General features: G+C 43.4%; 1 protein-coding gene across 6 annotated transcripts in view; it reads left to right on the top strand.

The window, feature by feature from the left end:
* The window catches only part of LOC103164262 (coiled-coil domain-containing protein 91), a 187,437-nt gene that overhangs the window by 122,518 nt on the left and 48,790 nt on the right, over nucleotides 1-16,129 (top strand). For all 6 annotated transcript variants that reach the window (XM_027430066.2, XM_027430067.2, XM_035449068.1 and 3 more), the window contains 2 exons: nucleotides 15,634-15,726; nucleotides 15,818-15,886. In XM_027430066.2, the coding sequence (XP_027285867.1) occupies nucleotides 15,634-15,726; nucleotides 15,818-15,886 (162 nt within the window). The remainder of the gene's footprint in view (nucleotides 1-15,633; nucleotides 15,727-15,817; nucleotides 15,887-16,129) is intronic.

The following is a 16,129-nucleotide window of genomic DNA, read 5'->3' as shown; positions in this document are numbered from 1 at the left end:
TCTGAGTGGAAGATGCTTCCCAACCTCACCACCCAAAAATAACTGCTGGGAAGCATCTGTGTCAATGTGCAGTGGTTCTGTTCCAATCAATGTGTGAGGTGTGTTTCTTTTTAAATAAATTTGGCAGTACTGAAATTATTGACATATGATGAAACTGGTTCTCAGTGTTACATACCACAAAAGCTATTTTTGATTAAGAAAAATCCTCTGTGCATGCTTATATAATTAACTCCAACGACTTCTTCCTGTTTCTCTTGTGAGGTTGTGATGTAATTTGTAAAGTGGCCTTACCTAGAAGCACGCCTTTGTGTGTCTTTACTCCTTTCCTTCTCATGCCACTGTGTGCTGAATTGTAAGACCTCTACCATGTAGTTATGCCGTAACCAGGGTAACAATACAGTGCCAAGCATCACACATGGAGTTGGTGGTGGTGGTGGTTGGTGATGTGAACCCAGTGCGTGATACTTGTTTGTAAACTGCTGGGGCGCTAACCAATGTGTCTTTTTTATACTCTGTCAGTAAAGAGTGCTCTGTTTGCCAATCAAGTCCTGCACCATCAACTAGAATACTGTTCCATCCCAGCAGTAGCTGCCTGCATCCTGTGTTTGCTACATCCTGATGACCAAGACTTACTGTGAGAAAGTTGTGTTAGACCCTCTTGGATTGCGCACATTGGGCCTGTGCTAATGCCATAATGACAGAATCACGCAACAGTGTTTTCTCAGAATAGTAGCCATCTTGTTAACTAAAGTGTGCATGTATAAATGTAGGAATTAGCTCGTGTATTGCAAAGTCTTCTGGTGTTGCAGTTTGAATTAAATTATGTTAAATCAATAGAACTAAAGATACATTGACTCCTCCAGTCCTTGAACGATGCTGTCTGCTTTCTTGAGTGCCTGCTTTGGGTTCCTCTGAGGGTGGATTAGTACTTTTTCTCTTTCTGGTCACACAGTGCAGACGGGAAGTGTGTAAACAAAGGAAGGTTTGTGTTAGTCTTCAACTCTGAAGCTACAAATGTCTGGGGACAATGTTCTTGCTGGCAGAGTCCTAAAGCTGTTTGGTGGGGCCATTTAGCAGAGAGATTAGAAAATGTGTGCATGTATGTCTGGTCTCTTTCTATTCTTGGGAAGCCAATATCATTCAACCTTCCTGCCTTGTCCAGTCCCTATGAGCCCCCAGGAGTACTACCTCTCGATACCACAGTGATTAAAGTTCTGCCCTCTCATGGCCTCACATGAGGTCACACTCCAACTTGAGTTTCAGAGGGGACAAGGCATATGCACAGATGTTGTCCACATTTTGATGTTTCTGTGGTTACTTTATGTTTTGGTGTGACTGCTGTGGTATTTTATATTGATTTCCATTTATCCCCTTCTAGGAAACATACTTCTTTTTCTTGTGGTTGTTAATACAGACCTTGTATCCTGTGGCACACTTTTATCAGTGAAGAAAAAAATTAAACTGGCTTTGGAGATTGCCAGTGATTTTCACCATAGAAACCAGGTCGTTTTGAAGGCTGGGTAGTTTCTTTCTGTTGTACCCACTTTCCTCTCCTGTCCTTCGCCTGGGCGGTGTCTCCACGGTAGCACTGGGGAGGAGAGGCTGTCATGCTCCTGCATAGACAAAGAGAGTCCAGCCTCCAGCAGTATGTCCTCTCTGGAACAGCACCTCTTCAACATCTTAGAAGTTTGACTTCATCCTCTTCAGAATCTGTGCCCTTCTTAGCACACATTTCTCCCCTTGGTGAGCCTCTTACCTAGTTGTAACTCTCAAAGCCTTTATTACTTGTAAATAATAAGACAGTGGCAGCCGCCTTAGTGCCTTTATCCCTGTGGTTTCTACTTTGCCTTTGACTGCCATGTCCTTCTCCATTTTGAATTTTGAATTATTAGGTGCTGAATAGTATTCCTTTTCTTCCATGGTCACTTTGGCCACATAGTGAGACACCGTCATCACCCTCCACCAAATACAGTCTTTCGAAAGTTAATTAAATTTCTGGGTTCTTTGAAAAGTGAGTAGGTGGGCAAACGAGGCGTCCTTTCCTGCCAATAAAATGTTGGATGGTTAGTTTATTAACTGCAGTTGTTGTATGTGTGTGTGGCATGTATGTGAAGGAGTTTGCACATAGCTGTGTGTTCATATGTGCAGAGGCCCAAGGCTGTGTCAGGAATCTGTAGATGGAGTTTCTGTCCTGCCTGGCCCTGCTGCCATTCAGTCCCAAATAAATGCATAGGCTTATATTAATTATAAACTGTTTGGCCGATGGCTTAGGCTTCTTATTGGTTGGCTCTCTCTTAATTATTAATCTAAGTATTTCCACATGGTCTTGGCTTACCACAGATTGCCTGGCCCTGTTACTCATTCAGCCATTATATGGTGTCTCCCTGGTGGCTCACTCTCTGCATCCTCTTCCCTAGAATTCTCCTCATCTGGGAGCTCCACATATACTTTCTGGCTGGCTACTGGCCAATCAGTGTTTTATTCATCAACCAGTAAGAGAAACATATATACAAAAGGACATCCCCCATCAAGAATATTTATTGCTTTCCACCTTATTCTTTTTTTGACTGTGTTTGTGTGGTGCTCTTTTGAGAAGATCTCACTATGCTAGCTGCCCTGGAACTCATTCTGTAGACCAGGCTGGCCTTGAATTCACAGAGATCCACCTGCCTCTGCCTCCCGAGTGCTGGGATTAAAGGCGTGTGCCACCGCTGCATTCCTGGCTCCACTTTATGCATTGTTGCACGGTCTCTCAGTCAAAGGCAGGGCTCTCTCTGTTGGCCGGTCTCATAAATCACCCTGCTCTGGGAACCTGTGTCTGTCGGTCTTTGAAAGCTGAATTACAGAAGGCCTGCTGTGCCCTTATGGCACTTCTGGGATCTGAACTAACCCTCCTGAACCATCTCCCTAGCCCTAGATGGTCTTATCTTTTAAGCAGCATTCTTTATGCTTTTACATGCACTGTAATTATAATTCAGGAGTAGTTCAATCTGTTCTGAACTTGTTTACATGGGTGTCAGGTAAGTCCCAAGCAGTTTATTATCAAGGGCCGTGTCCCCCGGGGAACCCTGCTCACTGCTGCCTGGTGTTCTTTACTTCGTTTTGCTGGAACACTGACTCTTCTGTACGTAGGTGGATGCTGGATGCCCTAGCCTGCCGCTCCTGGGTCTGCTCTAGCTCTATGCTTCTCTCTACTGACTCTCTGCTGGATACACCATGCTTTGTCCTCTCCACAGCAGCCTGCGTGTCTTGGTTGGTGGATTTAGCCACATTCTGCCTTGCGTAATGCCTGGCAGATGTCATTGTCCCTGTTTCTCCTTTTTCCCACTCCCGGCTGGCAGTGCTGCAGGCACTGGGTTTTCAGCAGGTATGAACTTGAGAAAATAAACATTGATAAACTAGATCAAAAGAGTAAAAATAAAAAAAACCAAGGAAAAAGTAGACTTGTATTGTATTGTGACAACTTATTTTTCTGAAGTAGATTAATTTTATGAAATAAAATTTGAGGGAGTTTTTTGTCCCCTGGATCAGACTGGCATGAAAACAGATAAAGGGTATTTCATTACTCTTTTCCTCACAGAATGTATTTAGTAACTTGTGTCAAATGGGATTGATTTCATAGAAGAATAAAGTACTGATATAAAATAACTTTTAAATGTAACTGTATTACAGAGGAAATTATTAAAGGCTGGAAAAGGAGAGAAAATGTAATAGGCTCAGCAGAGTTTGAGCTGTGACTTCAGCAATGGTCTTTTCCAAAGGACAGGAAACGATTGCAGTTAGAGCTGTCCTCCAGCTCCACAGTCCAGAAAGGAACATACTGGCTGGCTGTGCACAGAAACAACAGAGGAAGTTAGGACTGGGAGAGTGAGGCAAGGGTGTATATACATAGAGCCACAGACACGCCTAACGAGGTAGCATATGCCACACCCCGTCTAAACCCTAGGCTCAGCCAGTTGAAGGAATTAAGTACTTTCCTGCCACCGAAGTACTTGTACTGCAGTGCAGGACGCCTGTCGAGTTCCCTGTCCTCTTGTAGGCTCGAAGGACTTCATGCTTGTTATCAACCCCGGCTGCCTCGACCCCCTCTCCTCGCCTCTTCCCGCCTTCCCAGCCTGTCAGTACAGTTCTTCGGTGAACCCCTCCCTCAGTGACGTAGCCTGCCAGGCTCTGTTCATCTGCCCATGGTTGATATGACTGTCTAAGGATGCTTTGCCACGTCCAGGCCTGTGTCTTGGGGTAGCCGTTAGCAGAGCCCACAAAGGTGGTGGGAGCCATATTCAAGTATTTTCATCCTCTCACCCCAGCATTGTCAAATATCCAGTGTCTGTCCTGTGGTCTGTTTGTTTATTTAAGGAGAGAGACGGCTTCCAGTGCAGAGTGCTGGACTCACATGGAAGGACAGAAGTCTGGCTGCCATTCAGACAGCGCCATCTAACTCAGGGCCTTGCTTGCACTTACTTTTGCTACTGTTGGTATCAGAATTCAGACTTTTTTGAAGATTGTTTAATAGCAAGTATCACTGGCTCATTTTTTTTTTCTTAATTTTCTGTACAGTGGTTATAAAACAGCAGCTTTGCCTAAGTTCTGCTGGTGTTTCTGTCCGTTCTTAGCTGTCAGAACCACTTGAGTCTCGTTCTTATAAAACAGGCAGATAAAGTGTGCCCCAAGACCATTTGTCTGCCAGGAAAAGCACGTTTTATTAACTGCTAACGATTGTCCCTGATGTATACACAGGGATATGTGAGCAGGTTGCGGCTAGCCAGAGGTTGCCTCCTCCACCCCATACTTCGCTTTGCTTTATTCTCTGCATGCAGTAAATTTAAGAAATCATCATTTTAGAACAAAACCTCCTCCAGTAATGAGACACTTGTCCCCATTTCGATTCCATTCTTTGGGAGAGATGAGTCGCCATCCCACTAAAAACAAACAGACTGTAAAGAGAAGTCAGGTTCGTGTTGTGAAGAAAGCCGAAACAAAATATCGTGCTCCATGCTGGTGTCATGAGAACCCTCTGCTGTAGCCTTTCTGGGATTGTCTTCACTGTGCACTCCGTGTAAAGACAGCTTCCTCTTGACGGTGGATGTTGTCAGCAAGGGCAGCTGGAGGACTGTCCAGGGGGCTTTTCTCTGGGAGCTAATGTAGGGAAATGAGAAACATGGCCTGTGGCCCTTAGATGGTCTAAAGAAGGGCCTCGTGCCTGCAGCTAGCTACCCATGGAAGAGAACATTCTTCGCCTCCAAAAGGAACATCATCCAAGCTGGCGGGTACAATGATGACTATAGATGTTGGCTGGCGCTATTGCTGGGGAAATGTAAACAGATGTAATCTGCTTGCTCCAGATAGCGAACCAGTGACAGACTACACCACAGATACCACCTAAGTCCAGTCAGCAAACTAGTGAGTTGCTGGGGATATTTACATGAATATGGGTGACAGGCTACAGAGCAGAAATGACTCAAAGACAAACGGATCACCTAATGCCCACCCCAGCATAGCTCATAGACAGCTGAAAACCTGGACCATATTGACAACTTGGAGGCAGCTCAACAGGTTGGAGTCTCTCCTTCAGGCAGCTCCCTTGGCCACCTTTACTGCTTGTGTAAGGAAGGGCTTAGTGTATCACCAGGTCAATTTCAGGGACTTCCTGAAGCTTCTTAGTTGTGTACTTGCTGAGGATGGACTGTTTGACCTCTCGTTGGAACATCCTGTATCTAAGGACACTAGAGTGATCACATGGTAAGCTATCAAAGAAGGCTCATAATTCTAAGCAAAGATACTTTGCTAAGGAAATACACCTGGATTGATCTGAACCTTTCGAGGGGCAGAGTTAGGCTCATCAGACTAGAAATTGGGCTAGGGCACATTCACACTGCAGTCAGTTCTCCCACCAAGCCTGGCGGACGGAAACAGCTAACCACTAGCAACCAAAATGACTCGTGTGTGGATGGTGTCAGCTGGAGTAAGGTCGGCAGTGGAACGCAGCTCATGTGTGTCTTCATTCTGCCCTGTGTTTCGTGAATGGTTGGTGTAGAGAAGTCTTTAAGAAACAGCAGCATAGCATTACTGTGTCTAAAGTGCAATTCAGGGGATGGATATTAGGGTCTTACACTAAAGACTTTGTATCAGTAGAAGGTTAAAGGATCCAAGCTCAGCCGTGCTTTTAATATTTTGCCTTTAGACATCAAATCTTAAGATTTAAAAACACTAATGTAGTTTGAGGTGCCTGTAATGTTAATTTAATTTCTAGCAAATACCAGAGGTACCAAAGTTAATCATCTCATGGTCAGATTGCAGCGTCTTTCAAGGCTGGTGAATACAGAGTTAGAGAATAAATCTGGTACAGAAAACAGGCCATGGTACTGAAACACACTGCCTGTTGGGAAGCTCACCATGTAGGAAAAGGGTAGGTTTGTTCGATTCTTCTACAATTGGGGCTAAATTGAAACTGGAAGAGACATCTCTGTGGTGAAATCTTGCTTGTATAAATAAAACCTGTCTGAGAGATCAGAGAGAAGGAGCAAGCCACCGCCACACCCTACCCCCTTCGTATCTTAGCAGACAAAAGAGGAGTTCCTGTTTCTCCCTGCTTATATCCTGTTTCTCCTACCTCACTTCCTGTCTGTCTCTACAGACCTGCAGACCTCGAAGTTAGCTAGTGGCAAGCTCCATTACAGGCTTTATGTGTGCAAGCAAGGTATCACCACACATTTCCACTCAATGTGTAAACACAAAGTTGTCTCCTGTCACACTGGGATGGATTGGCCACGTTTATCCAATTTCATATTAAAACCGAGATCTCACATCCCCCAGCCTAGTGTAGAGACTGAGTAACAGTTCCCCAGGGGCCGCAACGCTCCTCCCTTGGGGGAACTAAGGTGACCTCACTGATGGAATGTCTGGGTCTCTGACATAGTAAGTGAGATCACATGTTTCTGTGGTTCTTGAAACTGCTTTTGATTTTCACCCATGTGTCTTGCTTAGATCCTGGTGTCCCCAGTGTCACCACAGGGCACCATTGCTCCTGAATGAGAGCATTGCCATTCTCCTGTGCAACTTCACACTTCCCACCGGACTGGAAGACAGAAAAGCAGACATGGTGTATGACGGTGGCCATTCCCTCCCGTTTTCCTCCTCCGCTAGGAGTATTTTTTGATGATCTTGCTGTTTTTACATTAACAATTTAGGAAAAATCTCAGGACTTGGTATAAACCAATGTCTCTTTAGGAGTGAAATTAATACTTGAAGTAATTTATTGTGATTTGCTTATTAGCTTTCAGCAGGAAAATACCAAAAGTAAATCACAGAAAGACAGTGAAATGTCTGCGGAGCCTGGAAGTTGTCTCAGGAGGTGGTTTCAACCCAAAGTCTCCATTTCTTTGGCTGGAGGGTCCTTGTTGATCACTGTTTTGATGAAGATACAGCGGAAAGGTCTGAGTTAATAGATTTCCTCTCATCCCAACAAGGGATTAGTGTTGGTTGTTATTTTTGGTGCTTCGTGATCCAGAATTCATAAGGTTGAGCTAAAATGAAGCCTAGTTTAACTATTTGGCCCCTAAATTCAAAGAAAGAATTGTTCCACTGTACACAAGGCTTCTCTAAACCAAGCATTTTAGTGTTCCTCATTTGAACCCCTTATATCTGTATGAAGACATAAGGGTTCCTTAGATAGGATGATTTTATTTGTATATGCCTGAGTCTACATCCATCACAAAACATTTTTGATGCATCAACAAAGGAGCAAATTAAAAGGCTAAGTTCAAAATGTAGAATTATCAAAATTACATGTATTTTGTCCAGAGAAGTAAGTGTGTGTGTGTGTGTGTGTGTGTGTGTGTGTGTGTGTGTGTGTGTGTGTGCTCGAAGCATTTTGCTGCATTAGCTCATTTAAAATTCATATGTATATGTTGCCAGAATAAAACAAATATGAGTGGCACCCTAGAAGACACCTCTGTGAGGCATTTACAGTTCTCCCCAAGATAGTGACATCTTCAACTCCCCTCCGAGTAGAGAGGTACTTGGAATAAATAGAAGCTTCTAGAATGCCACCAGTTCCCATCTGTGCCAAAGCAGCTTCCTCTGTTTACTCCTGTGTCACCGTGGGCTGGCATAATCTCTCAGGAGCTCACAGACCAGGGGTTCTGTGACACTAAAGCAGGATGGGGGGGGGTGGTGACATTAAAGGACTTGGGCAATAGAATTCACCACAGAATGATCTCTCAGTCATTTGTGCAAATTTACAAGACAAAACCATGGGAATGATTTAACACAGGTTCACAGAGTCACGGTTAGCCACCACTTTGGAAGATACGAATCTGAATGACTCATTATTCTGATGCTTGGACCCCAGCCAGGTTTAGCATAATTTATGTTTTATAGCTAACGTATTTGATTGATTCTGAGCTCTCTCTGACAGTTTTCCCTCACGCGCTGCTCAACAGCAGCTACTCTGCCCTCTTCCCATTTCTCCGATTCTCTCTGTGTTCATGTACAAGTTCATATATGTCTGGCTTTGTCTCATGCTTATTTTAATTCTCCGCTCCAGCCTCTCCTCTCCTCTCTCAGGAAACAGTTTTAAAATGTCCACCGTGTCTGTCATTATTCGAATATGTAACTCGCAGTGTGTTTTCTTACATTTTATTTGACAAAAATGGTATGTATAGAACTCATTTCCTAGACTACTCTGGAAGCCACTGAAGCATGTTTTTAAAATCCTGAACTGTTCTGTTTGAGAAGGAGTATTGTCTGCTTTCTATTACCTGTTGCTGAGTAACTTTCATGTATTCTAATTTGAGTCTGTGCTATGATTCCACTGTTTTCCCCGTCTTCCCCGTAGTGTAACAGACGTCCATGTAGTTCCCTTAGCTCCTCACAAAGCTTATGTGTCTTTATGGGGAGTCACAAGGTTAGAAGATGCAACACTGTCTTTCTGTTATCTGCCCCTTTATCACCTGCCACCACTTCTGTAGGGGACAGCAGGTGCTGATGAGGACCAAACGTCTATAGGGACTGCTGACTCATTGTGACAAACTTTAGTCGTACACCCTCAATTGCCCTGACATTTAGCACAATCCAGTTTCTTTCCTGTGATGCCTCATTCCCAACTTGAATTTATTGTGTCTGCTGACTTTGGGTTTGAAGCTTCAATAGGTTTGCATTTTAGTAGCACTTTCCTCATTGAAGTTTCTCTGTTTTTTCCTTACCAGTTTTCAAATGTTCTTTAATCATTGTTCGTTACTTCTGTCCATTCATCCTCAAAAGAAATGTATTACCTCTGCAGCTGGTCCTGGTGCCCTCTCCCTCCTCAGACTTCTCAACCATCTAGGGCTTTGTTTGATGTATCAACAAGAGAACAAATTAATAGTTTAAGTTAAAATTATAAAATTAACAGACACATTGTGTTCTGTATAAAAAAGTGACATATGTGATGACCTTATACAGTTTTTGCAAAACATTTTGCTGCATTAACACATTTAGTACTTACATTTAAATATTCCTGGTTACAAATTTCAAATTATTATAATTTGATTGCTGAATTATTACCAGTTTAGCACCATAAGTTGCTTTCAAACTTCAAAACTTGTCTTGGATAACACTTCTGAAGACCAGAGTCACAAATAGGGCATTGGTGGCACACAAGTATGCAGTGAAGTAGGAATGGAAATTTCTAGAACTCTTCCAGACAGAATGTGATGACTGTTGGTATAAAGTCTGCACTGCACTGCCTAAGACCTGACTGGTGTGACTCTGTGGGAGGAGCAGTCTGTGTGCTACTGAGGCCATCACTCAGTTCTTCCTGTCCGTAATTGTCACACTGTACACCCTCAGACTTCATTGAAATGTTTAACTTGAACTATAAAATGCATTTTTCTACTGTATTAAAGAAAATATTGTGATTGGGATCCCCCCCCCTTATATCTGATGTATGTTTCTTGCATGGAGAAGAGAAGGAGACAGTGGCTTTTGTTGATTTGTTTTGTTTTGTTTTGTTTTTTGTTTTTGTTCTGTGCAGTCTGGGCCACACACTAGGCTCTGCTCTCCCACTGAACCTCATCTCTAGCCCAAGGCAGTCTTTGAGTTTCTGTATTCTTCCTTTATGTGAACATATGATCTTTTAGGGAACTAGGGGGTTGAAGACACTTGATTAGCACTAAGGTATTTGGCTCTGTTAAAGCTGATAAAGACATAAAGACATCGCCATGTCTGTCCCGCCCAGGATAGTCTTAACACTGTCCTCACATCCTGACCAGTCAGTGCTTAGGTATAAGAATAGCTCTTGCTTTGTTGTGCCTTCTCCCTTCACGATCTCTTGACTGTGGGCTGGAGTACTGGAGCTGGGGAGGCTGGTGTTTAAATCTTTATACTGATCATCTAATTTTTGTCCCATTGTATACCTCTGGCCTGGTTTTCCACTGAGTCAGCAATTTGGTGCATTTGGGCACAGCTGTTTCCCAAGGTGGTCTGGGGTGTGGTGGGAGGTGAAGTCCACTTGGGAGTTAGGGAGGCTCTGCATAAGGTCCTTGAAGCCTGGTTGCAGGTAGAGACTTACTTAATTAACTTATCCCACTGTTTGTTTTTGTGCAGGGTGTAGATGGGTACGAGTCTTTTTTTCCCTTCATTTACTTATCTTTATCAGGCAGAATTAACCCAGTTTTCGATTCTCTTGGATTATTTTGGCAGTCACGTTGACATTCTAGAACTCCTCCACAAACCTATCTGTATGGTATGTGGCTAATTTACTCTCAGAGCTTTCTATGTGGCATGTCCTGTACTTTAAAATACAGGGCATTCTGTATCCCCAAGAAGCAAGTGTGCCATAGAATAGGCTATCAGATGAGTTACACACAGTAAAAATTACTACATTGGTGATCAAGAGAACTGCAGTGGGGTAAAAATAATTCTTCCTGAGATTTAAGGGAAGAACCGACAAGCAGGAGACACTTGAATGGGACCTGTAGGGCCGGGTTTTGTCTGGCAGATCAGCGACCCTCTCACAGCTGTGAACAAAGTTTGTTTGTTTGTTTGTTTTTTGTCTCGTTTTGTTTTGTTTTTTAATTGGGGTCTGCCGAAATTTTCCTCACACAGAGTCTACCACCATGGGGGCCATTGTTCTGTGAATATGGACAAATCCACACAGTCTCTCAGTGATCACTTAAATGAAGAAAAAAGTTGTCACAGGAAAACATCCCTTCTGCCCTTTATAGTTTAGTCTGTACATACATTTTTAAAAGAGAGGAAGAAACACCTTTAGTTGGGATTAAGTGGCCAGTTTTCTAATTTTGAATTATATCATTCTATGTGGCTTTTTTTTGATGTGACCAGGAATTTCTTCTGAGCTTCCAAATTTTGGATTAGTCATCTTAAAGAACTTGAGAGTAGCAGGGCATGGTGGTGAACACAGTGAATCCTGGAACTGTGGATGCAGAGAGGGGCGGACTGGTGAGTTCCAGGCTAGCCTGATTTACACAGTGAGGTCCTGTCTAAAATTAAAAGCAACAAAGAATTTAAGGATAACCGTCACAAGTGTTGATCTGATTTCATCTTGAGTCAGTACTTCCTCCAACAGGTAGGAAATACAGTGAACAGGAGCCACAGCCCGGAATCCCAGCACTGCAAATGCCCAAGCAGGAGGTCGCAGGGTCCAGGCTATTGAGAACTACATGGGGTGTTCAAGAGCTTGAGCTACATAGCTCAACCCTGTCACAAGTGAGCTAAAAAGCCAAAGCTTTTTATATGTCTTAAGTATACTTTAGTTACAGGTTTAATGAAAAGCGAGGCACTCTAAAAGAGTGAGCTGATGGCTTTAAGAAAGATTACATTAGAATTAGAGTGGTGGAGGGAAACACTTGTATAAAAAGAATGTAAGGATGGCTATAATTAAATGCGGATCTAATTTCATCTTACCTTAGCCTTAATGTTACATTTCAGTGTTGTATAATAGCACCCATCGTGTAGGATTCATGCTGCTTTGTCAAAATATTCTTTGCATGCCCTCCCGTAATTTACTGAAAACAGGTCCAGTAGGGAGCAAGGAAGCTGGGTCTACTGAATCTTGTATGTTGTGTGCAGATGTGTTTGTGTGTGCACATGTGTGTTTTACAAAGAAAACTCAGAATTACGAGATAAAGCTGGTGAGGTGACCCACCTGACAGGAAGAGTCTGTGGGGCATGGTGACTGTCACACTTCTACTCCTGTGTTGGGTACTTAACCTCTTTGTGGACACCCTTACCTCTTAATGCCCTTACCCTGTGAGGGAGGAATTGCTGGTCATTTCTCGAGCCTCTGATCACTGCTGTGAGAAGCTACTCTGCTGTATAGACTAGAGTGAGGTTCACTTTCAAGGGTTGTCTCACTTAGAAGTTGTTGAGGCAAAGACTGCTTAGATTTTGGAGTGTCACATCCTACGATTTAATAAAGCAGCTGTCTGAGATGGAAGCTGGCTGTGGAAGAGCATTCCGGCCTCCAGATGCACGCTGCCTTTCTTCACGCCGGAAAGTCGGAGATCTCTGCTTAAATGGGAGCCATTTGTTCACTGATGCTTTTCTGTGTAGGAACGTGACTGTTGGTTGAAGTAAATCTGCTCATGTGGGCATTCTGTGATTTGATGTTACTCACGTTAAGAAGCACATTGATGTTTCTGGCTTTTGAAAACCTTAAATAGATGAAATCTCAGTTTATCTTCTGAACGGTTTCTTTCTCAGCGTTTAAAATGTTGGCCCATGAAATAGCGATGTCTGTAACTCATATTAGGATAATTATGGTGAGATGCTTATTAAGTTATCATATGTTTCCATCCGTAGCAAACAGAAATATGTATGTGAGCACACGGGTAAGATTCCTTCCGGATCACTTGGTGTGTGCTGGGTCAGAGGCTTGGAGAAGGTGAGAGATGGTTTACCATCTCCACCTCACCCAGCATGGAAGCATGGTATGTAGATAATGTATGCCTGGCCATGAGCACCAAGATGGCTTATTCTAAACTGCAGTATAGAAAAGGCACCACCTGTGGCTGAGGTGGCTCTGTCTCAGGCTTGTCTTGTGACTTACATTCACATTCCCAGGAAGAAAAGGGTGTTGTTTGCTTGCTTGTTTGTTTTTCACATGTTCAGGATTGGGTAAAAAACTCAGTGCCTCTATATTAACATTTGAGTCTGCAGGGAGCATTTTCACTTCGGATGGTTTCTTCCAAGGAGGTGAGGCACTTTATTCCAAGATGCCTTTCGTTTGGTTAAGTTTCAAAAGATTGTTTTTGACACCCCCTTGCACCCAGCTTTGTTTTTTTTTTTTTTTTGCACCCAGCTTCTACTCTGTGAAGTTAGAACTTATTTCTCCAGTTGCATAATTTTATAACTCTTATTTTTATATTTTCATGTAAAATACATAATAATTTTTTATTAAACTTGTACTGCAGCTTTAAAAAGCAATATAGTAATTAAATAAGCAAAATGTAACAAACCCCTCTTGGATGAGATTTGCTGGGATGGTTTCAGTTAATTTTCATAATGTCTTTTATGGGGCTGTAAAGCCAAGTCTTGTTAACCAGAGCAATTGGGGGAAAGCCATCACACATCACAATGAGAAGCAGCAGAGTCAGTCCCCGCGCCCGCACCTGCAGACAAAGATCCTGGGACACTGGTGACTGAATTCAGTCTAATTTTGGAACATTTCCTTCAGCCAGGTCGTATATATTCATAAGGGAAATGAAGTGTTTTTAAAATCATTTGTGACTACCTTATCCATGGTAGAATGGGTAAGCCCACTGTGTATTTATACAAAAGAATTCTAGTTAGTCATAAAAATGAATCCACTAGTGATGCATGCAGATAACTTGCACGCATCAGATAGTGTGTCTTTAATCTATATAAGCATGGTGAATTTACATCTTTGTCTGCCCTTCCTCCTCCTCTCCCGAGAGTCAGAGAGTAAATGAGAGTGGGCGGTAACTCTGTCTTATTTTAAGAGTATTTTTGGAAGGGAAAGGACTAAAACGACGAAATCAATTCTGCTACAGCCCAATTGCTGTGAGGCCTTCTGTGGAATATGAATTATGTAGCTTTTTGTTGCTATAGGTACTAACTAGGTAGAACGGATAGTTACTAACACAAGTTGTTAGAGAGTTGCTGGTAATGAGTTTATGCAACTGTTGAAGAATCGGTTAATACTGGAGAAGGGATCGCCCTAAGTCTCGGGTTACACATTGGAGCATGAGGCAATTGTGGGGTGACCCAGCAGACAGCTGGTCTCTCCACTAAAGCATCAATGTGCATAAGACCCCAGGGGATTCACAACTGTTGAAGCCGTGGATAGTCTAGGAAAAAAGCTCCTATCAAGTTGCATTTACATCAGTCTGTGTTTGTCCAGACAAGGCTGGAGCTGGTGTGTGCTCTGCTCTGGGTGCTGTGGAGTCAGAGGCACCCTGCTGGGGCACTCTCTCAACAAGGTGCCTTTAGTGCACATACCCTGTTTGTGGTGTTCTTGTTGGCCACCGAGAAGGGCTGGCTCACTTGTCACTGCTGGTTGCTGACCTAAGAATCTTTCAAGGAAAGGTAGTTCGCAAAGTTACTTTGTAATTGACTGGTGGTTATCGATTTTGTTTTTAATTCGAGAAATTTTTTTTCTTTTGGTTTTTTGAGACAGGGTTTCTCTGTGGCTTTGGAGGTTGTCCTGGCAGTAGCTCTCTAGACCAGTCTGGCCTCACAACAAATTTTATTTGTTGAATGATGTTTACCAAACCTCTGTAAGCCTCAAGTGATTAGTTTTCACCTCGAGAGAATTGTGCTATCTTTTTTACATGTTTGTGTGTATGTGATATATGTGTGTGTGTGCATGTCTGCATATACGTGGACTTGTGTATGTGTGATACACCTATGCGTGCAGTGTATGTGGAGGCTAGAGACTGACTGCTTTCATGCTCTGCCTTATATGTGGAGGCAGGGTCTCTCATTGGAACCCGGAATTGTGCTGTCTGGCTAGTCTCGCTAGTCAGCTTGTCTCAGCACTTCCTTGTCTCTGCCTCCTGAGCAATGGGATTCCAGGGGTGTCACCCTGCCTGCCCAACATTTGCAGCGGTGCTCACACTAATTAGAGCAGGAGTAACGGGGACATGGTGCTTAGAAATCTCCGTCCTAACACCTAGTACCTGCCCATGATCACTGCGGGGCTGTCCCATGTGTATGGAGTATGGGCTCTCACATTGGGCATTACCCAAGCTTTCTTTGATATCACAAGTTCCCTTTTAGAAACTGGTGAAATTCCAGAGCGGAAAAAAACCGCTCATCTCTCTGTCTTCCACGGAGCTTAGCTAGAGACACACAGCACATCTGTCCACTCAACAGATGCTCTGAGTGCTCTACTGCGAGTCAGTACCCAGCGTTTTAGGGAGGGCTTTCTCCAAGTGGAGCTTTGTACAGACACCTTATGCTCCAATTGGCTGGTCAGCGTGAAGTCATGGTAAGCGAGAACTTGAGCCATGTGCCTTGCTGAGCTCCAGAGTAACGCAGGGTCTCTAGGATGAATTGCGGTTTGCCAGCTCTGGCTTCCTGCAACCTCCACACTCATTTTGCCAAAATTTCTCTGTCCTTACTGGTCGCTTTTCAGAGCCATAACAATATCTCAGGTGTCTTTCTTTGTAGCACCAGAGGCTCCTGGAAGTGCTGGATACCGAGAAGGAACTGTTAAGGGAAAAAATCCAGGAAGCTTTGGCTCAGCAGTCCCAGGAGCAGAAGGTAAGGCCTAGGGTACCCACAGCGGGAAAAGAGTGGTTCTCTGGCTGGCTGTCCTTGGCTGGCATTCTCCTTACTGTCTTCTCGTTTGTAGGAAACACTTGGAAAGTACCTGCAGGAGGAAGTGCAGAAGAATAAAGAGACACTGGAGTCAGCTGTGAGGGTAGGTGTGTCGCTCACATCGCTGGCATTCTTTCTCACTGGAGTCACACACACACACACACACACACACACACACACACACACACAATCTCAATTGACAGAGTAACACAGTGTGGAGCAGTGCTTCATTACAGAAACATTCCACCTCTCACTTTTTTTTTTTTTTAAACTTTCAGTATGACCCTTCATCTTCTGTAACATGATGGCATTGAAAGACTTTGCAAAATAGATTATTAGTTACTTA

The sequence above is a fragment of the Cricetulus griseus genome, chromosome 8 (assembly GCF_003668045.3).
Source record: "Cricetulus griseus strain 17A/GY chromosome 8, alternate assembly CriGri-PICRH-1.0, whole genome shotgun sequence".
Classification (NCBI taxonomy): Eukaryota; Metazoa; Chordata; class Mammalia; order Rodentia; family Cricetidae; genus Cricetulus; species Cricetulus griseus.
Note: the sequence above shows the minus strand (reverse complement) of the source record. Positions and strands in the feature narration are given on the sequence as shown.